We start from the raw sequence: 23018 nt of genomic DNA on the forward strand, positions 1-23018 counted from the left end.
TGTTAAATCACCATGACTACAGTATATAACAGTATATCTGTTAAATCACCCTGACTACAGTATATCTGTTAAATCACCCTGACTACAGTATATCTGTTAAATCACCCTGACTACAGTATATCTGTTAAATCACCATGACTACAGTATATCTGTTAAATCACCATGACTACAGTATATCTGTTAAATCACCATGACTACAGTATATCTGTTAAATCACCATGACTACAGTATATAACAGTATATCTGTTAAATCACCATGACTACAGTATATCTGTTAAATCACCCTGACTACAGTATATCTGTTAAATCACCATGACTACAGTATATCTGTTAAATCACCATGACTACAGTATATCTGTTAAATCACCATGACTACAGTATATAACAGTATATCTGTTAAATCACCCTGACTACAGTATATCTGTTAAATCACCCTGACTACAGTATATCTGTTAAATCACCATGACTACAGTATATCTGTTAAATCACCATGACTACAGTATATCTGTTAAATCACCATGACTGCAGTATATAACAGTATATCTGTTAAATCACCATGACTACAGTATATCTGTTAAATCACCCTGACTACAGTATATCTGTTAAATCACCCTGACTACAGTATATCTGTTAAATCACCCTGACTACAGTATATCTGTTAAATCACCATGACTACAGTATATCTGTTAAATCACCATGACTGCAGTATATAACAGTATATCTGTTAAATCACCCTGACTACAGTATATCTGTTAAATCACCCTGACTACAGTATATCTGTTAAATCACCCTGACTACAGTATATCTGTTAAATCACCCTGACTACAGTATATCTGTTAAATCACCCTGACTACAGTATATCTGTTAAATCACCCTGACTACAGTATATCTGTTAAATCACCCTGACTACAGTATATCTGTTAAATCACCCTGACTACAGTATATCTGTTAAATCACCCTGACTACAGTATATCTGTTAAATCACCCTGACTACAGTATATCTGTTAAATCACCCTGACTACAGTATATCTGTTAAATCGCCCTGACTACAGTATATAACAATATATCTGTTAAATCACCATGACTACAGTATATCTGTTAAATCACCCTGACTACAGAATATCTGTTAAATCACCCTGACTACAGTATATCTGTTAAATCACCATGACTACAGTATATCTGTTAAATCACCCTGACTACAGTATATATGTTAAATCACCATGACTACAGTATATCTGTTGAATCACCATGACTACTGTATATCTGTTAAATCACCATGACTACAGTATATCTGTTAAATCACCCTGACTACAGTATATAACAATATATCTGTTAAATCACCCTGACGTCAGTATATATGTTAAATCACCATGACTACAGTATATCTGTTGAATCACCATGACTACTGTATATCTGTTAAATCACCATGACTACAGTATGTCTGTTAAATCACCATGACTACAGTATATCTGTTAAATCACCCTGACTACAGTATATATGTTAAATCACCATGACTACAGTATATCTGTTGAATCACCATGACTACTGTATATCTGTTAAATCACCATGACTACAGTATGTCTGTTAAATCACCATGACTACAGTATATTTGTTAAATCACCCTGACTTCAGTATATATGTTAAATCACCATGACTACAGTATATCTGTTGAATCACCATGACTACTGTATATCTGTTAAATCACCATGACTACAGTATGTCTGTTAAATCACCATAAGAGGTGAGTTGACCGCAAACAAATAACGTACAACATAAATAAAAATAAGAAAAAGGACTGAACTGATACCACCACATCCATGACAACTCCTGACCGGACTGCACTGAGACAGAGACACCTACCATGTTGTGTCGTGGACCCTGATCCTCTGCTCCCCTCCACAGAGTCTGACGTCTCCTCGTATCGCAGTGAAATCTCACTGTCCTGGAGCACGACCGGCAGGACGGGGAGGGTCCCACGGTTGTAGTGCTGGTGACACTGACCCTGCACCTGGCCCTGGACCGGAGGCAGCATGGGGGGCACCGCACCCCGCTTCACCCCCTGGGGCGGAGGTGGAGGAGTGGGAGGCAGAGGGACAGCCGCCAGTCGTGCTGGTGGTGGATGGGTATGGTGGAGGGGCAGGAGCTCGGCCGACAGGGGGCAGGAGAGGCTGCGAGGAGTTTGGGGGCTGGGGGTGCAGGTAGAACAGGAAGTGGAGGTCAGCCCCTGGAGACGGACGGGGGAATAGCTACCTAGCGGCGAGGGCCGGACAGAACCAGGGCCGAGCGGTGCCACCGCTGATACCATCCCACCCATCGTACCCCCACTCTGGCATCGACGCAAAGAGTCTTCCCATCGGTCGTCATCGACTCCATCAGACCCCTCTGGACCTCCAGAAGGCCCTCCACCCCGCGCCTGCATCCCAGAAACGTAGCCCGTCAGCAGGGGAAGAATGGGCTTGGGCTGGGACAGCTTGGAGAACTTGTGGTGGAAGGTGAAGGGTTGAATGGGGAGGGTGGTAGGACGCTGGTCTTTAGTGTAGCGGACAACAGCAGAGCTGCACGAAGAGCTGGAGAGACCACCTGAAAGAAAGAAAGAAAGAAAGAAAGAAAGAAAGAAAGAAAGAAAGAAAGAAAGAAAGAAAGAAAGAAAGAAAGAAAGAAAGAAAGAAAGAAAGAAAGAAAGAAGGAGAGACAAGGTCAGTAAAGGTCAACCCATTTCTCTTGGCACAATTCTCAATTTTAGCTCTGTCATCATCATTTACAAAGCATGTGTTATTCCCTGATAATAACTGATAACACAGGAACTGTATCAGCCATTACACAGTCTGTATTACAAATGAATGAACATGTAGGGAAAATTAAGGTTAAGTTGAACTGATCCACAGAGACAAACACAAATTGCCCAGAAAGCTGCTAGTATCAACAGACTGATAGTCCTGATCACATACAGCCCAGACTGCCTTGTAACTAGAGACACAGTATACTGTGATAGGCAGACACACACACACACCTGGAGAATACTGCGTCAGTCTGTCCTTAAGCAGAAACACCAAAGAACAGCCTATTTTCCAGTATTCTCTTCTTTCTGTCTCTCTGTGTATCCGTATCAATGTGTGAGCATGTACTGTAGCGTGTCAGTGTGTGTGTGTGTGTGTGTGTGTGTTGTATTCCTCGATCTGGTCGCTGCGTGAGCAACGGGGGTGTGTGTGACGTCAGCAGCAACATTGCGCAAGCTGTTTATGCTCTGCCATGGAATGTCAGTCAGCCTGGATGCAGTAACACATCAGCCACAGAGGCAGTATTGAGTCATGAGTACTGTCCTCTGACTGGAAAAAATCTCTCCCTCTCTTCCTCTCTCTCCCTCTCCTCCCTTCCTCTCCTATTTCATGAATGAATCGATTATCCAGCTAAGGGTTTTTAGCCAGCCCATGTCTCCTTGTAGGCATCATTAGCTTGGTTTGGTTTAGGCTACTACATGATACTAGAGTTTTCCCAATAACCATCGTTGCTACAATCTAGCCTACGATTTAAAGTTCACAACATAGGTGCACAGGTATAAAGAAATTAGAGTCATCAAGGTGACAGACAGTGACACATTCAATAACACCTTGCACACTCTTGCCTGCATCTAGGTGATCTAGGGTTTAATCATTAGTCCAACAGTTGCAAACAAGAGTTTCTATTGGAAATATTCAGGTATGTTTATCCTCGTTTTAATTCCGTTTAAGATTTTTTTTTTTTTTTTCAACAGAATCAGTGGAATCAACACACCCTTGATTATACACAAACACGGCCACAAATAACGTAAACCGCATGATCACTTTGCTCGTTGTATAAATAATAACTTCTTGTATCTACGCTCTCTCCTGCTCTCAGCTTTTCCTTTCGCTTGTGGACTTCAGCATACAATACAACACCTGCCTGTGACCAGGGGAATAAACCTTTCCGAGGCCAAACTTCAATACCATAACAGCTACACACAACCTACATCGTTTTCACCATATTAACGTCATAGTCAACATAGCTACTAGAACTAACGCGTTAGTAAACCCGTTACAATCATGCAGTAGTGTACAGCAAGCAGTTTAGCAGTTACACTGGTGGGCTCCGGTGGCAATAAATTAATAAAAACCAAATGCTTACCTTGACTTGGAAGAGTTCCAGTGTTGGATAGCCTTAGCCAGGTTAGTAACATAGATAGCATCCCTCTCTATTTGAGCCGGGTGTTTGAATAGGCTAAACTAGCTAGCTGCATTCACTAGCTAAGTGAAAGTGAAAAATATATTCTACAAAATATAGCTAGCTCCCTCTCTCTCTCTCTCTTGCTTCTACTTAATTTTGGAAGAAATTAATTTGTTCAAAACTGTTCAACTAGCTAGCTGTAGCTTATGTTTTCAGTACTAGATTCATTCTCTGATCATTTGATTGGGTGGACAACATATCAGTTCATGCTGCAAGAGCTCTGATAGGTTGGAGGACTACCTCTGGAAGTTGTCTTAATTACTGTGTAAGTCTGTGGAAGAGGGTGAAAACCATGAGCCTCCTAGGTTTTGTAATGAAGTCAATGTACCCAGAGGAGGACGGAAGCTAGCTGTCCTCCGGCTACACCATGGCGCTACAGAGTTCTGTTGAGGGAACTGTAGACCTTCATTGCAAAAGTGTGTTTTAATCAATTATTTGGTGACGTGTGAATATATTTAGTATAGCTTCATCTACAAAGGAAAACTTTAGAATTAGAATGACATCACAGAGAAAGGGAGAGGGTTTTGTTCTTTCTGGATTCCATTAGAATGACATCACAGAGAAAGGGACAGGGTTTTGTTCTTTCTGGATTCCATTAGAATGACATCACAGAGAAAGGGAGAGGGTTTTGTTCTTTCTGGATTCCATTAGAATGACATCACAGAGAAAGGGAGAGGGTTTTGTTCTTTCTGGATTCCATTAGAATGACATCACAGAGAGAGGGAGAGGGTTTTGTTTTTTTATTTTAAAGATATTTACTGAGAAGGATGGTCCTCCCCTTCCTCCTCTGAGGAGACTCCCCCCGCTGGCCCCTGCGAAGCGTGGCTCCTGCCAACCACACATGGTGCTGAAAAATCATACCGTCGGCATTTCGAAATACCACCCCGAATATTGTATTTGTATTTATTATGGATCCCCATTAGTTCCTGCCAAAGCAGCAGCTACTCTTCCTGGGGTTTATTATGGATCCCCATTAGTTCCTGCCAAGGCAGCAGCTACTCTTCCTGGGGTTTATTATGGATCCCCATTAGTTCCTGCCAAAGCAGCAGCTACTCTTCCTGGGGTTTATTATGGATCCCCATTAGTTCCTGCCAAAGCTGCAGCTACTCTTCCTGGGGTTTATTATGGATCCCCATTAGTTCCTGCTAAGGCAGCAGCTACTCTTCCTGGGGTTTATTATGGACCCCCATTAGTTCCTGCCAAAGCAGCAGTTACTCTTCCTGGGGTTTATTATAGATCCCCATTAATTCCTGCCAAAGCAGCAGCTACTCTTCCTGGGGTTTATTATGGATCCCCATTAGTTCCTGCCAAAGCAGCAGCTACTCTTCCTGGGGTTTATTGTGGATCCCCATTAGTTCCTGCCAAAGCAGCAGCTACTCTTCCTGGGGTTTATTAAGGATCCCCATTAGTTCCTGCCAAAGCAGCAGCTACTCTTCCTGGGGTTTATTATGGATCCCCATTAGTTCCTGCCAAGGCAGCAGCTACTCTTCCTGGGGTTTATTAAGGATCCCCATTAGTTCCTGCCAAAGCAGCAGCTACTCTTCCTGGGGTTTATTATGGATCCCCATTAGTTCCTGCCAAGGCAGCAGCTACTCTTCCTGGGGTTTATTATGGATCCCCATTAGTTCCTGCCAAGGCAGCAGCTACTCTTCCTGGGGTTTATTATGGATCCCCATTAGTTCCTGCCAAAGCAGCAGCTACTCTTCCTGGGGTTTATTATGGATCCCCATTAGTTCCTGCCAAGGCAGCAGCTACTCTTCCTGGGGTTTATCATAGATCCCCATTAGTTCCTGCCAAAGCAGCAGCTACTCTTCCTGGGGTCCAGCAAAATGAAAGCAGTTTATACAATTTTAAAAATACATTCACAGATTTCGCAACACACAGTGTACCCTCAGGCACCTACTCCACCACTACCACATATCTACAGTGCTAAATCCATGTGTATGTATAGTGCGTATGTTATCATGTGTGTGTGTGCCAATGTTTGCGTTGCTGTTCCATAAGGTGTTTTTTCATTTGTTTTTTAAATGTAATTTTACTGCTGGCATGAGTTACTTGATGTGGAATAGAGTTCCATGTAGTCATGGCTCTATGTAGTACTGTGGAATAGAGTTGCATGTAGTCATGGCTCTATGTAGTACTGTGGAATAGAGTTCCATGTAGTCATGTCTCTATGTAGTACTGTGGAATAGAGTTCCATGTAGTCATGGCTCTATGTAGTACTGTGGAATAGAGTTCCATGTAGTCATGGCTCTATGTAGTACTGTGGAATAGAGTTCCATGTAGTCATGGCTCTATGTAGTACTGTGGAATAGAGTTCCATGTAGTCATGGCTCTATGTAGTACTGTGGAATAGAGTTCCATGTAGTCATGTCTCTATGTAGTACTGTGGAATAGAGTTCCATGTAGTCATGTCTCTATGTAGTACTGTGGAATAGAGTTCCATGTAGTCATGGCTCTATGTAGTACTGTGGAATAGAGTTGCATGTAGTCATGGCTCTATGTAGTACTGTGGAATAGAGTTCCATGTAGTCATGTCTCTATGTAGTACTGTGGAATAGAGTTCCATGTAGTCATGTCTATGTAGTACTGTGGAATAGAGTTCCATGTAGTCATGGCTCTATGTAGTACTGTGGAATAGAGTTCCATGTAGTCATGGCTCTATGTAGTACTGTGGAATAGAGTTCCATGTAGCCATGGCTCTATGTAGTACTGTGGAATAGAGTTCCATGTAGTCATGGCTCTATGTAGTACTGTGGAATAGAGTTCCATGTAGTCATGGCTCTATGTAGTACTGTGGAATAGAGTTCCATGTAGTCATGGCTCTATGTAGTACTGTGGAATAGAGTTCCATGTAGCCATGGCTCTATGTAGTACTGTGGAATAGAGTTCCATGTAGTCATGGCTCTATGTAGTACTGTGGAATAGAGTTCCATGTAGTCATGGCTCTATGTAGTACTGTGGAATAGAGTTCCATGTAGTCATGGCTCTATGTAGTACTGTGGAATAGAGTTCCATGTAGTCATGTCTCTATGTAGTACTGTGGAATAGAGTTCCATGTAGTCATGGCTCTATGTAGTACTGTGGAATAGAGTTCCATGTAGTCATGGCTCTATGTAGTACTGTGGAATAGAGTTCCATGTAGTCATGGCTCTATGTAGTACTGTGGAATAGAGTTCCATGTAGTCATGTCTATGTAGTACTGTGGAATAGAGTTCCATGTAGTCATGTCTCTATGTAGTACTGTGGAATAGAGTTCCATGTAGTCATGGCTCTATGTAGTACTGTGGAATAGAGTTCCATGTAGTCATGTCTCTATGTAGTACTGTGGAATAGAGTTCCATGTAGTCATGGCTCTATGTAGTACTGTGGAATAGAGTTCCATGTAGTCATGGCTCTATGTAGTACTGTGACATTATGTCCTTATTTTATACTGTATGACATTATGTCCTTATTTAATACTGTATGACATTATGTCCTTATTTTATACTGTTTGACATTATGTCCTTATTTTATACTGTATGACATCATGTCCTTATTTTATACTGTATGACATCATGTCCTTATTTTATACTGTATGACATTATGTCCTTATTTTATACTGTATGACATCATGTCCTTATTTTATACTGTATGACATCATGTCCTTATTTTATACTGTATGACATCATGTCCTTATTTTATACTGTATGACATCATGTCCTTATTTTATACTGTATGACATCATGTCCTTATTTTATACTGTATGACATCATGTCCTTATTTTATACTGTTTGACATCATGTCCTTATTTTATACTGTTTGACATCATGTCCTTATTTTATACTGTATGACATCATGTCCTTATTTTATACTGTATGACATCATGTCCTTATTTTATACTGTATGACATCATGTCCTTATTTTATACTGTTTGACATCATGTCCTTATTTTATACTGTATGACATCATGTCCTTATTTTATACTGTTTGACATCATGTCCTTATTTTATACTGTTTGACATTATGTCCTTATTTTATACTGTTTGACATTATGTCCTTATTTTATACTGTATGACATCATGTCCTTATTTTATACTGTATGACATTATGTCCTTATTTTATACTGTATAAAATGTCCTTATTTTCCACTTCTTACTATCATCCTCTTTCAACCCCTTTCTCTCGTCCTCTCTCTCTCCTCTTTCAACCCCTTTCTCTCGTCCTCTCTCAACCCCCTTCTCCCCTTCTCTCTCTCTCCTCTTTCAACCCCTTTCTCTCGTCCTCTCTCTCTCCTCTTTCAACCCCCTTCTCCCCTTCTCTCTCTCTCCTCTTTCAACCCCTTTCTCTCGTCCTCTCTCTCTCCTCTTTCAACCCCCTTCTCCCCTTCTCTCTCTCTCCTCTTTCAACCCCCTTCTCCCCTTCTCTCTCTCTCCTATTTCAACCCCCTTCTCCCCTTCTCTCTCATCTATGATTCATCTCTCGTTCTCCCCCCCACTCACTCATTAATATGTATCATTCCAGACAGTGCAGTATTTATTATTATAGCTCCTGTTTTGTATTTTTATCATATATTCCAATAGTGTACACCCCCAGCCACATCTGCCCCCCCCCCCCTGTCCTCCACATCCCCTGGCTTAATCCCAGCCCTCCTAACACTCCATATTCTCAACCTAAATTAAAAGGCTGTCTCCATGTTTTACTGTGACAAAGTGTCTGTACATCTGTGTTGGCCACTCTAGGGTGACTGGAATGTGTGTTTTTTCCCCCTCTGTCCTCTCTCTCTCCCATTGGACTGAAGCACTAATATGCTAATATGCTCTCTCGGAGTCCCTCCCACATTGGGAACAGCTGGGCCAGTCTGTCTGTCCTACTAGAACATTCCATTCGGAGTCCTCTGACACTCAATGTTCCGCAGAGAAATTCTTAGGAATTTCAAACGCTTTCGAAACACTGTCACTTTAGTCCCGAGGCCTGGAAAGGACACGTTAAAGGACCAAAGCTTTACTATCAGCAGGGATAAACACTCCAACTCTCTGTCACTGTAGTTTTAGTCCTGAGGCCTGGAAAGGACACGTTAAAGGACCAAAGCTTTACTATCAGCAGGGATAAACACTCCAACTCTCTGTCACTGTAGTTTTAGTCCTGAGGCCTGGAAAGGACCAAAGCTTTACTATCAGCAGGGATAAACACTCCAACTCTCTGTCACTGTAGTTTTAGTCCTGAGGCCTGGAAAGGACACGTTAAAGGACCAAAGCTTTACTATCAGCAGGGATAAACACTCCAACTCTCTGTCACTGTAGTTTTAGTCCTGAGGCCTGGAAAGGACCAAAGCTTTACTATCAGCAGGGATAAACACTCCAACTCTCTGTCACTGTAGTTTTAGTCCTGAGGCCTGGAAAGGACACGTTAAAGGACCAAAGCTTTACTATCAGCAGGGATAAACACTCCAACTCTCTGTCACTGTAGTTTTAGTCCTGAGGCCTGGAAAGGACCAAAGCGCTATTTTCAGAAGGGACAAACACAGTGAGCAGGGGGAACAGGCCTGTTCTGCTACTGTTTATATCATCATCATCACCACCTGCACTCTCACATACACACATACTATTTCATTCTTTTCCCATGCACTGTACATCTTGGCTACTGTACATCTTGGCTACTGTACATCTTGGCTACTGTACATCTTGGCTACTGTACATCTTGGCTACTGTACATCTTGGCTACTGTACATCTTGGCTACTGTACATCTTGGCTACTGTATGTCTAGAGTATATCTGGTCACAGCGATTCTTACCTGTTCAAACATAATATGGAAAGGAAAGATATTGCATAAAGCACGTAGACAACCAAACTAGTTGATACATAGAGTAGACTGGGGAAAAAAACACTGTCCACAAAACACCCTATAGCACTAGACCCTCAGACGCTGTGTATGTAGCTAGAGTATGGCTCAGCGAAGGCTGTTCTCTGCAGTACAAACTACAGTCCTATTCGTCTCACGTTCGCCACAGTTCCCCTTGCTGACAAAGTTTACAACACTATATGATTAAAGTGAGTTTCAGTAGCCTACGCACGTACACACACACACACACAAAACACACACACACACACAAAACACACAGCACTTTTCCCTGTCCCCAGTTCTCTTCAAACAAGAAGTTAGATAAGTTACACAGTCTCACTCACCTCTTACCAGCTGTGTTATGTAATAAAACGCACAAACAGCCAAACTTTCACTATCATACCACTGCACTCATCAATGATCAACCAAACAACCTCAGCCAATGACCCTTGACCCTATGCAACAGGAAGCACATCATTTGAATGGATCTCCTGGCCACAAAGGCGCCAAATAAACAAAAAAGGAACGTTGCATCAACGGTTTGCCTTCAACATCAACAATCAGGAATCGGATTGCTATATCATACGATGTGGTTGGCTGATATAGATCATCAGATTGCTATATCATACGATGTGGTTGGCTGATATAGATCATCAGATTGCTATATCATACGATGTGGTTGGCTGATATAGATCATCAGATTGCTATATCATACGATGTGGTTGGCTGATATAGATCATCAGATTGCTATATCATACGATGTGGTTGGCTGATATAGATCATCAGATTGCTATATCATACGATGTGGTTGGCTGATATAGATCATCAGATTGCTATATCATACGATGTGATTGGCTGATATAGATCATCAGATTGCTATATCATACGATGTGGTTGGCGGATATAGATCATCAGATTGCTATATCATACGATGTGGTTGGCTGATATAGATCATCAGATTGCTATATCATACGATGTGGTTGGCTGATATGTTAAATAGATATTCAGATTGCTATATCATACGATGTGGTTGGCTGATATGTTAAATAGATCATCAGATTGCTATATCATACGATGTGGTTAGCTGATATGCTAAATACCTATCCACGCATTGTGACATCTGGCAGGCGACTGCAACGTAGTCAGGCTGGAACATGGCCATAATCGTTTTATATAATTATAGCTCCTAATAGGTGCTCTTCTTCTCTTCTTACCTTCAGCCGTGGAGCGTGTTTCTCTGGCGCCACCACCAGGGCGGTCCACACTGCCCTGGCTGTAGCAGCGCTGGAAGGGCACAATGTGGCTCGGACCCTGACCCAGGCCCTCCAGGATGGGGGAGAAGTCGGCCGAGGAGTGGGAGTGGGCCGAGGAGTGGGCCGAGGAGTGGGAGTGGGCCGAGGAGTGGGAGTGGGCCGAGTGGGTGGAGGAGAAGGGATCTGAACATCCCCCCGTTCTGAGAGAAGGAGAGCCAGCGCTTCCTCCATTTTTCCTCTTGCTCCTGGCGATCTCCGCGAAGGAAGTGACCCGTGGCGGAGTGGGAGGGCCGAGGGGGACGGCGCCCTCACTGAGATGAACAGGGCAGCTCAGCATGCGCTCCAATGAGCCAAGCCGAGGGGGCGGGGACTTGTCCAGGTTCCGGTCGTAGCTACGGGAACGGGGAGTCCCGCCTCCGATGGGTCCTCGGTCAACCACGGGAGGGGAGATGTTAATGTACACCTGTCCATCGATGATGAGGTCTGAACAGGCTCCGCCCATCTGCTGCTGCTCCCTCTTCTTCCTCTCCTCTTCTTCGTCATCATCCTCTTCCTCATTTTCATCACGCTGTGGAGAGAGAGGGACAGAAACGGGTTAGATCCAAGTTCACCAAGCCTCCAATGGCCACAGCCACTCCACTTATGGGGTCTATACCGGTACAACAACAATGATTCAACTGGTCACAACTAAACATCAAGACTTTTCATTCATTTAATCTTCACCGTAATATTTTTTCCTTTAAGTCCCAAGAGATACTTTTGATGACAGAATATGTCCTTGAGAGCCACACGTGTTTTATTGATTATTTAACCAAGCAAGTCAGTTAAGAACAAATTCTTATTTACAATGACGGCCTATACCGACGCTGGGCCAACTGTTCGCCGCCCTACGGGACTCCCAATCACAGCCTGGATAGTTGTGACACAGCCTGGATACGAACTCGGATGCCTGTAGTGACGCCTCTAGACGCCACTGAGATGCAGTGCCTTAGACCGCTGCACCAGGGTCTGTAGTGACGCCTCTAGCACTGAGATGCAGTGCCTTAGACCGCTGAACCAGGGTCTGTAGTGACGCCTCTAGACGCCACTGAGATGCAGTGCCTTAGACCGCTGCACCAGGGTCTGTAGTGACGCCTCTAGTACTGAGATGCAGTGCCTTAGACCGCTGCACCAGGGTCTGTAGTGACGCCTCTAGTACTGAGATGCAGTGCCTTAGACCGCTGCACCAGGGTCTGTAGTGACGCCTCTAGCACTGAGATGCAGTGCCTTAGACCGCTGCACCAGGGTCTGTAGTGACGCCTCTAGCACTGAGATGCAGTGCCTTAGACCGCTGAACCAGGGTCTGTAGTGACGCCTCTAGTACTGAGATGCAGTGCCTTAGACCGCTGCGCCACTCTGTGGCCCCAATAACAGCATGGATATCCTCAGACTGCAGCACCGATAGCTACTGTAAATAGAACTATCTTTATTGGGTCAACAACACACCCACTGAAGGCACGTAGACAGAATCTGGGACAGACACACTCTCCAGGAATACACCCCTACAGGATTCCCAGCTGCCTCAGTGAAACGGTAATAGATGGTAGTAATGGTCTATTACGTCGCCCGGGACCCGGGACCCGGGACTTAAAGCAGCAATCAAACAAACAGGTGTAATGTGTTTCCATTCAAAAAGATGGCCGCATTAAAGCTATCGTTATTGTAAATAAGAATTAGTTCTTTAACCGACTTGCCTAGTTAAATAAAAAGGTAATAAATAAAAAAAACGATTAATTATTAATTTAAAAATATATATTTTCACTGAATCAGGGATGGTGTACACAGACACTTCGGCTTTACAGCCTTCTTTAATGTGCAGTTACAATTTAATTTTTAATTCAAAACAGCATTTATAAAGAACGACAGATGAGTAGCAGTTGGTTCTAATCAGGGTTGATGGCCCCTCTTGTCTACCTGTATACAAATTAGTCACAAAGAAATACAGAATAATGGGCTATGGGACCAGGCAGGAAGGGCAACTCCCAGATCAACTACCCCAGGTGTCCGCTCACCTAAACACATCATGTCAATTCATGAGACGGCCCACCACAAAGGACATCAGGCACAGCCGTTCATAAATATGTGGGGCCAACTCATAGACGATATGCAACATCTGATATGGACAGTGTTTCTTGTATAACGGTCTAAATTTGGCTTAAAGGAAATCTAATTATTTGTTTACACTGTGTGGAGATACAGAGTTGAATGTATAAATCCACATGGCTTCTCTTTGGAGTTATTTGTTGTCATAGTTACCTCCTCTTTTTTATTTGACCTTTATTTAACCTGGCAAGTCAGTTAAGAACAAATTCTTATTTTCAATGACGGCCTAGGAACAGTGGGTTAACTGCCTTGTTCAGGGGCAGAACGATAGATTTTGTACCTTGTCAGCTTGGGGATTTGAACTTGCAACCTTTTGGTTACTAGTCCAATGCTCTAACCACTAGGCTACCCTGCCACCCCTACGTGGTGGATTAACTTTTTTTCCATCCCGACGCGACCTAATTAATGAACAGAATGATGTGGTTCTCTATCTCTCAACTGGAGAGGGGATATCTTCACGTGTTATAGTGGGGTTTATGTTTTCCAAGGCGTACTTTCACAGAGCGGGATGTTTTTTTCCCAATATAAATCTGATCACAAGAACACCGTAACATATCAATAACTCTTGAAATAATCTGTCTGTAAACAATCGTTGGAAACATTACTTGTTTCATGCACAAAGTAAATGTCCTAACCGACTTGCCAAAACTCTAGTTTGTTAACAAGAAATTTGCGGAGTGGTTGAAAAATGAGTTTCAATGACGCCAACCTAAGTTTATGTAAATTTCCGACTTCAACTGTATCAACTCCTTTAGTAGTGCAAATTATACATTACTTTACCGAATAGGTTCTAGAAGTCGGAGGTCAAGGAGGGTACAGTACCAGTCAAACGTTTAGGTACACCTACTAACCAGATGGGATGGCGTATCGTTGGAGAATGCTGTGGTAGCCATGCTGGTTAAGTGTGCCTTGAATTCTAAATAAAATCACAGACAGTGTCACTATCAAAGCAACCCCCACACCATCACACCTCCTCCTCCTCCTCGCTTCGCTGTGGCAACCTAACATGCGGAGATCAGCCGTTCGCCTACTCTGCATCTCACAAAGACACGGAGGTTGGTTTCTCTGCAGAAATTCGACCTTGAAGGCCTGATTCACGCAGTCTCCCCTGAACAGTTAATGTGGAGATGTGTTATTTGGGCTGCAATCTGAGGTGCAGTTAAATAGGGATGTCTTCTGATTGGTTCAAACCGCATTAAGAAGGAAAGAAATTCCACAAATTAACTTTTAACAAGGCAAACCTGTTAACTGAAATGCATTCCAGGTGACTACCTCATGAAGCTGGTTGAGAGAATGCCAAAAGTGTGCAAATCTGTCATCAAGGCAAAGGGTGGCTACTTTGAAGAATCTCAAATATAAAATATATTTTGATTTGTTTGACAATTGTTTGGTTACTACATGATTCCATCGGTGTTATTTCATAGTTGTGATCAATTTTTTACAATGTAGAAAATAGTAGAAAATGAAGAAAAAACGTAGAATGAGTAGGTGTGTCCAAACTTTTGCCTGGTACCGTACATGTTGGTAATTGAAATCTCAATCCCCACCTTCCTTATATGATCTCTGTAATATGAATTGAGTTGTCATTCATTAAATTTTTTACCCCTGGAAATATTGTGTTGACGTTGTAACACTGGTTCACCTCTCTTAACCTCTGACCTCATATCACCCCCATTTACAGAAAACAGAACTCTGTCTGACTCTTTAAAAAAAAAAAACGAATTATACCATTCAGCAGACACTTTCACCCAAAGTGACCTTCAGTACATTTTAAACATATGGGTGGTCCAGGGCATCGGACCCTCTATCATTGTGTTTCAGGCAATATGCTCCACCAACTGAGCTTCAGAACCAACATCCTCCTCCACTTACCTGTGACAACTCTCCCTCCTCATCTTCCTCTTCGGCCTCCTTTCCCTCTCCCCCAGGTGGCCGTCTGAACAGGTAGTATTCGGTTGGCTGGGTGGTGTTAGGCGTGTCGTGAGCGGGGCTTTCCTTGCTGTGCTCGTCAGAGCAGCTGGCAAACGATGCGGAGCTTCCCACAGGGCTCGGTGGCGACTGAGATGAAAGGTCACAGGTCACCAACTTGTAGTAGTTCTGAGTGGCTACCACGAGACGGGCCTGGCTCTGCCGAAGAAGAAGCAGAAGAAGAAGAAGGATTACTTTATTGTGCAATTAAATACAATTCTAACTTGAAATTGACTCCCTCTTTATCCCCTCGGAAAGGCTGGAGCAGAGGGCAGCCATACTACGGTGCTCATGTAGCAGTTGCACAAAAGGCTCAACAGAAGGAGATTTAGGATTTCATACCTGCAGACAGGATGTGAGGTCACTTCCTGAGTCTGATTGGTGGGGAGGCTGGTAAGAATTGCAGTTGGCGTCCAGATCTAGCGCCCCCTGGTGTTCGGCTGAGCAGGTGCATGCAGAGGTGTTGGTGTAGGGGTGGAGTCCCAACGACAGGGTGCTATTGGAGGAGCAAGATGGTTGATGAGAGTTGGGGGGCGCGGTGGGGGAAGTGTGGAGGTCTAGGTAGAAAGCACCCCTGTCTCTGGCCCTTCCTGGGCTCCCTGCCTCCCCATCCAGTACAGAAGAGGTGCAGACAGAAGAGGTGTAGGAGTGGTCAGTGGAACTGTTCAGGTTGGTGGTCGTGGCAGGAGGAGGTGGCTCAGAGGAGGTCGAAGGGACACTGTTATTGATCTTGTTATAAATGGCACTGAAGTTGACCAGCATGCCATCCGAGCTGTTGCAGGACGATTCACTGCCGTAGCCCAGCTGGCATTCCAACGACTGGGAAAACTGTTCTGGGAAGTGTTCGTGAAACGTCTGTGAGAGGCCGTAGCAGGAGCAGAGCTGGTGGGCGGAGCTGGAGGAAGACGAGTCAGCCTGGCTACTGCTCCTCCCACCACCCCTCATTGGGTCTTCCTCCTCCTCCTCCTCATCATCCTCGGCCCACTCCTGCTCTCCGCAGTCCATGGAGAGGGTGGAGCCGCTGCTGCCGTGTCGGCGAGGACCATCCAATACCAGCAGGTCTAGGCCCTCCAGGTGGGCGGAGAGATCGGAGGCAACACCCCTGAGGGAATCCCGTCCCCCAGAGCAGCCCCAGGAGTGCTTTCCCAGGGTGCTTTGCAACAGGAAGGGCTCGTGTGTGGTGAACCCCAGGTCGTGGAGGTGAAAGGGCGTGACCCCGTCTCCCTCCTCGTCTAGGGCGGAGTTTGTATTGCCATGGAGATGGAAGGATGAATCTTCCAGGTAACCGTTGAGATTATCACTATCGTCTTCGTCCTCTTCCTCCTCGTCATCATCCTCCTCCTCCGTGTTGAGCAGAAAAGGGTTGTGGCGGAGCCGGAGAGGGTTGTTGGCCTGTTCCCTTGGTTTCACCCTGAGCAGAGTGTTGTCCACCATCACCTGGTCCTCCGAGTTACTGGACGTCACAGACAAATTATCGCTCCCTGTGCTGCCGCCTCCTACTCCTCCTCCTCTCCTTCCTTCTCCTCGTTCTCCTACTCCTCCTCCTCTCTCTCTTCCATGTCCTCCACTCTCTCCTCCCCCTCTTCCTTCTCTTTCTCCTCCCCCTCTTCCTTCTCTTCCTCTTCCTCCTCCTCCTCCTCCTGTAGAGGTCTGGATGAGGCTGCTGTACACCAGAGCTTCCCTCTGGAGTACATCTCGCTCAGGGAGGGAGGTGGTGGGGCTCAGGCCCAGGTTCTCTGGTTGGTTCGATCTCTTCAGGGACCCCCCTCCTCCTCCGCTGTAGCCCTGCCGACCCCCGGTCACCTGGCAGTGTACCAGGGGGATGTGATGAACGATCAGGGTCTCGCCAGACAGCTTGGAGGGGCTGTCCATGGTCCTCCGGGTATGGGGGTTTGGACAGGGGGTAGGGGAAAAGGCTGTGTGAGTGCTGGGGTGGGGGTATAGGATATGTGGAGGGATATAGGACAGGGGGTTGGTTCAGTGGTTTGATGCTAGGCCCAAGGCTCCAGGGATTGGGATGGTGAAGGAGAGGTCAAGGAAATCGACTATGTGGTCTGAGTGGTACATCTGGAAGAGAGAGAGAGAGATGGTATATGTCATTCGGAAACGTAATGTTAACTTTCACTGCTATGCAGACGATATACAGCTATACATTTCGATGAAACATGGTGAAGCCCCAAAATTGCCCTCCCTGGAAGCCTGTGTTTCAGACATAAGGAAGTGGATGGCAGCAAATGTTTCACTTTTAAACTTGGACAAAACAGAGATGCTTGTTCTAGGTCCCCACTCGATTCTCCAATTACCTTGAATGAACTACAGGACAAAATAAAAACCCTCCAACCCAAAAAGGCCTGTGGGGTTGATGGTATCCTAAATGAAACTATAACATATACAGACAAATTCCAACTGACTATCCTAAAACTCTTAAACATCATCCTTAGCTCTGGCATCTTCCTCAATATTTGGAACCAAGGACTTACCCAATCCATCAAAGTGGAGACAAATTTGACCCCAATAACTACTGTGGGATATGCGTCAACTGTAACCTTGGGATAATGCTCTGCATTATCATTAACAGCAGACTTGTACATTTCCTCAGTGAAAACAATGTACTGAGCAAATGTCAAATTGTCTTTTTACCAAATGATCGAACGACAGACCACGTACTCACCCTGCACACCATAATTGACAAACAAACAAACAAACCAAAACAAAGGCAAAGTCTAATGCTTCTTCTGATTTTCAAAAAGAAAAAAGACTAAAATTTGTCATGAGGGTCTGCTATTCAAATTGATGGAAAGTGTTGTTGGGGGAAAAACATACGACATTATAAAATCCATGTACACAAACAACAAGTGTGCATTCAAAATAGGCCAAAAAAATCTGGGCCCTGACAGTAACCCATTTCCTTTTATGGTTGTGAGGTTTGGGGTTCACTCACCAACCAGGAATTCACAAAATGGGACAAGCACCAAATTGAGACTCTGCATGGAGAATTCTGCAAAAATATCCTTAATGTACAACGTAAAACACCAAATGATGCATGCAGAGAAGAATTAGGCCGATACCCACTAATTATCAAAATCTGGAGAATATGTTAAATTCTACAACCACCTAAAAGGAAGTGATTCCCAAACCTTCCATAACAAAGCCATCACCTACAGAGAGATGAACATGGAGAAAAGTCCCCTAAGCAAGCTGGTCCGGAGGCTCTGTTCACAAACAAAAACACACCCCACGGAGCCCCAGGACAGCAACAGAATTAGGCCCAACCAAGTCATGAGAAAACACAAGATAATTACTTGACATAATGGAAAGAATTAACGAAAAAACAGAGTAAACTAGAACGTTATTTGCCCTTAAACAGAGAGTACACAGTGGCAGAATACCTGACCACTGTGACCGACCCAAACTTAAGGGAAGCTTTGACTATGTACAGACTCAGTGAGCATAGCCTTGCTATTGAGAAAGACCACCATAGGCAGTCCTGGCTCTCAAGAGAAGACAGGCTATGTGCACACTGCCAACAAAATGAGGTGGAAACTGAGCGGCACTTCCTAACCTCCTGCCAAATGTATGACCGTATTAGAGACACATATTTCCCTCAGATTACACAGATCCACAAAGAATTTGAAAACAAACCCGATTTTGATAAACTCCCATATCTACAGTGTGAAATATCAGTTTTTCATCACAGCAGCAAGATTTGTGACCTGTTGCCACAAGCAAAGGGCAACCAGTGAATTACAAACACCATTGTAAATACAACCCATATTTATGCTTATTTATTTTAATAAACCCATATTTGTACATCATTACAACACTGTATATATACACACACACTATGACAATTGGAATGTCTCTATTCTTTAGGAACTTTTGTGAGTGTAATGTTTACTGTTCATTTTTTATTTCACTTTTGTATATTATCTACCTCACTTGCTTTGGTAATGTTAACATATCTTTAAGGTGTGTATACACACATATATATATATATATATATATATATAAATATGAGAGAGAGAGAGAGAGAGAGAGAGAGAGAGAGAGAGAGAGAGACAGAGAGAGAGCCAGAGAGAGAGAGAGAGAGAGACAGAGAGAGAGCCAGAGAGAGAGAGAGAGAGAGAGACAGAGAGAGAGCCAGAGAGAAAGAGAGAGAGAGAGAGAGAGAGACAGAGAGAGAGAGAGAGAGAGAGAGAGAGAGAGAGAGAGAGAGAGCCAGAGCCAGAGTAAACACAACAGGCAGATACTCTACACTGTCACATGATTTCCACCACCATATGATTTCTAAAGATCTTAAGCGACTTGTGAAGCTGTTAAATAACACGTCTTCTCATTACAGCAGGGGAGTCATGAGTCACTGCCATGTGAGGTGGAAACAGTGAGACAGGTTCTCTCTCACACACAGTATGAGCTCACACATCTGATCCTCCACTCTCTCATACTTTCATTGCTAACATCTAATCAATGCCGTTGGATATGTCTACGGCTAGACAGGCATCTCATAAACTCCCTGGCGCAGGGCGGTGACAGGTGTCAACACGGGCAGAGAGGTGGCCGCTGGCAAGTCAAGATGACTCTAATCCAGACTCAACACCTACTCGGGAGTAATCCTGGATAGATTAATTCTAATTCAGACATAATCCTAGATATATTTATAATCCCAATTGTTACAGAGACTGACAGTGCAGGTGGGGTTAGAGACAGCAGACCAGTAGCTCTATCTGCTCAAACACACACACACACACACACACACATACACACAGATTCAGACACACACACACTGGCAGGTCAAATCCATTCAATTTCAAGGGTCAATTACAGGGCTATCTGAAATGCCTGAGGCAGAAGGGAGGCACAGACAACAACACTGACGGAATCCCCACACCCCACTTCCTGTCTCTGAGCCAGCTACAGTGAGTCATACAGGAAGATGTCAGAGGATCATCCCCCTTACGTAAGTCTGCTCTCCCCCTCTTCTCCTCATCAACGCCCCCCCCCCTTCAACAATTATCACTCCTTCTCCATTCATCTCCATTCATCTCCATCCAACTCCATCCATCTCCATCCAACTTTCAAAACAAACTTCTCTCCTCCATTCTCCTTAACAAGAACCTAGCGTCTCCTGACGTAACAGTGTCCAGCGCACAGCCATCTAGTTAATCAGTTACCCAGCAAACATACAACCTTTCAAACAGTGAATACGTTTTAAATACCGTCCTAAACCCACAGCTGCAGTGTTTCTGTATGACCAGCTGTTCCCAGAGAGAGAAAGTGGTCAATGCTAACAGGATTAGCCTAGCCTATTAGCTTAGTTTAGCACTTTGAGGACAAGCCAACATCCACCACACCAGATCCTAAAAGCAATAGCCTGGCATATTAGCAGTCTAAGGACAAGCCAACAGTCAAACCACACAGATTCAGCCTGAAGCTAACCGCATTGGCCTAACGTGTAGCACTCACCCACCCCACCGTAGACTCTTCAAATGAGATTAAGGGATTGGCTGAAGGATCAGAATGGGGGTTAACTGTCCCCGTACTGTTTTAGACTAGAACGGTACAATCCCTGCTTAGTGTCGGCTACTGTCTTTGATGGCGATACTGTATCAAAATCAACAGAGGTTGTAGTAGCAGTTCACTTTAACATGACTTACGTTTAATGCCATCTGCAAGAGCACACAGCAGTAGGGTGTTATCGGTGTTAATGATACCTCAAACACATCAGTAGGGGGTTATCGGTGTTGATGATACCTCAAACACAGCAGTAGGGGGTTATCGGTGTTTATGATACCTCAAACACAGCAGTAGGGGGTTATCGGTGTTTATGATACCTCAAACACATCAGTAGGGGGTTATCGGTGTTTATGATAACTCAAACACAGCAGTAGGGGGTTATCGGTGTTTATGATACCTCAAACACATCAGTAGGGGGTTATCGGTGTTAATGATAACTCAAACACATCAGTAGGGGGTTATCGGTGTTAATGATACCTCAAACACATCAGTAGGGGGTTATCGGTGTTTATGATAACTCAAACACATCAGTAGGGTGTTATCGGTGTTTATGATACCTCAAACACAGCAGTAGGGGGTTACCGGTGTTAATGATACCTCAAACACAGCAGTAGGGGGTTATCGGTGTTTATGACAACTCAAACACATCAGTAGGGTGTTATCGGTGTTTATGATACCTCAAACACATCAGTAGGGGGTTATCGGTGTTAATGATACCTCAAACACAGCAGTAGGGGGTTATCGGTGTTAATGATAACTCAAACACATCAGTAGGGGGTTATCGGTGTTTATGATACCTCAAACACATCAGTAGGGGGTTATCGGTGTTTATGATAACTCAAACACATCAGTAGGGGGTTATCGGTGTTTATGATAACTCAAACACATCAGTAGGGTGTTATCGGTGTTTATGATAACTCAAACACATCAGTAGGGGGTTATCGGTGTTTATGATAACTCAAACACATCAGTAGGGGGTTATCGGTGTTTATGATAACTCAAACACATCAGTAGGGGGTTATCGGTGTTTATGATAACTCAAACACATCAGTAGGGTGTTATCGGTGTTAATGATAACTCAAACACATCAGTAGGGGGTTATCGGTGTTAATGATAACTCAAACACATCAGTAGGGGGTTATCGGTGTTTATGATAACTCAAACACATCAGTAGGGGGTTATCGGTGTTTATGATAACTCAAACACATCAGTAGGGTGTTATCGGTGTTAATGATACCTCAAACACATCAGTAGGGGGTTATCGGTGTTTATGATAACTCAAACACATCAGTAGGGTGTTATCGGTGTTAATGATACCTCAAACACATCAGTAGGGGGTTATCGGTGTTAATGATACCTCAAACACATCAGTAGGGGGTTATCGGTGTTTATGATAACTCAAACACATCAGTAGGGGGTTATCGGTGTTAATGATACCTCAAACACATCAGTAGGGGGTTATCGGTGTTTATGATAACTCAAACACATCAGTAGGGGGTTATCGGTGTTTATGATAACTCAAACACAGCAGTAGGGGGTTATCGGTGTTTATGATAACTCAAACACAGCAGTAGGGGGTTATCGGTGTTTATGATAACTCAAACACATCAGTAGGGGGTTATCGGTGTTAATGATACCTCAAACACATCAGTAGGGGGTTATCGGTGTTAATGATAACTCAAACACATCAGTAGGGGGTTATCGGTGTTTATGATAACTCAAACGATGCATTATGACACCATTATAATGCATTATTGCCTACCTTGGGGCAGCAGGGTAGCCTAGTGGTTAGAGTGTTGGGCTAGTAACCGAAAGGTTGCGAAAGGTTCAAATCCCCAAGCTGACAAGGTACAAATGTGTCATTCTGCCCCTCAACAAGGCAGTTAACCCACTGTTCCTAGGCCGTTGTTGAACATAAGAATTTGTTCTTAACTGACTTGCCTAATTAAATAAAGATAAATCAAATAACACTTTTTTACTAAAGTCAATAAGTTTTAACAGTTGGCGCTAGTGTTCCTCTGATGTGACATTCTGTTCCTTTTAGTTTCAGTGGAAGAATGCCAAGGAACAAACAACCA

The 23018-nt window shown here is 43.9% G+C and overlaps 1 protein-coding gene across 6 annotated transcripts in view; it reads right to left on the reverse strand.

Moving 5' to 3' along the window:
* LOC110525077 (AP-4 complex accessory subunit RUSC2) overlaps nucleotides 1-23018 on the reverse strand; it is a 55450-nt gene that overhangs the window by 20132 nt on the left and 12300 nt on the right. For 5 of the 6 annotated variants that reach the window (XM_036979297.2, XM_036979296.2, XM_090236892.1 and 2 more), the window contains 4 exons: nucleotides 15769-17493; nucleotides 15331-15585; nucleotides 11278-11884; nucleotides 1861-2580 (listed from right to left, as the gene is read on the reverse strand). In XM_036979297.2, the coding sequence (XP_036835192.2) occupies nucleotides 1861-2580; nucleotides 11278-11884; nucleotides 15331-15585; nucleotides 15769-17298 (3112 nt within the window). In that variant the 5' untranslated portion in view covers nucleotides 17299-17493. Of the gene's footprint in view, nucleotides 1-1860; nucleotides 2581-3010; nucleotides 3158-11277; nucleotides 11885-15330; nucleotides 15586-15768; nucleotides 17494-23018 lie in introns of those variants that run through there. The other variant, XM_090236893.1, reaches the window with a different exon arrangement.

This window comes from Oncorhynchus mykiss, chromosome 6 (genome assembly GCF_057628025.1).
Source record: "Oncorhynchus mykiss isolate SJ-2025 chromosome 6, ASM5762802v1, whole genome shotgun sequence".
Classification (NCBI taxonomy): Eukaryota; Metazoa; Chordata; class Actinopteri; order Salmoniformes; family Salmonidae; genus Oncorhynchus; species Oncorhynchus mykiss.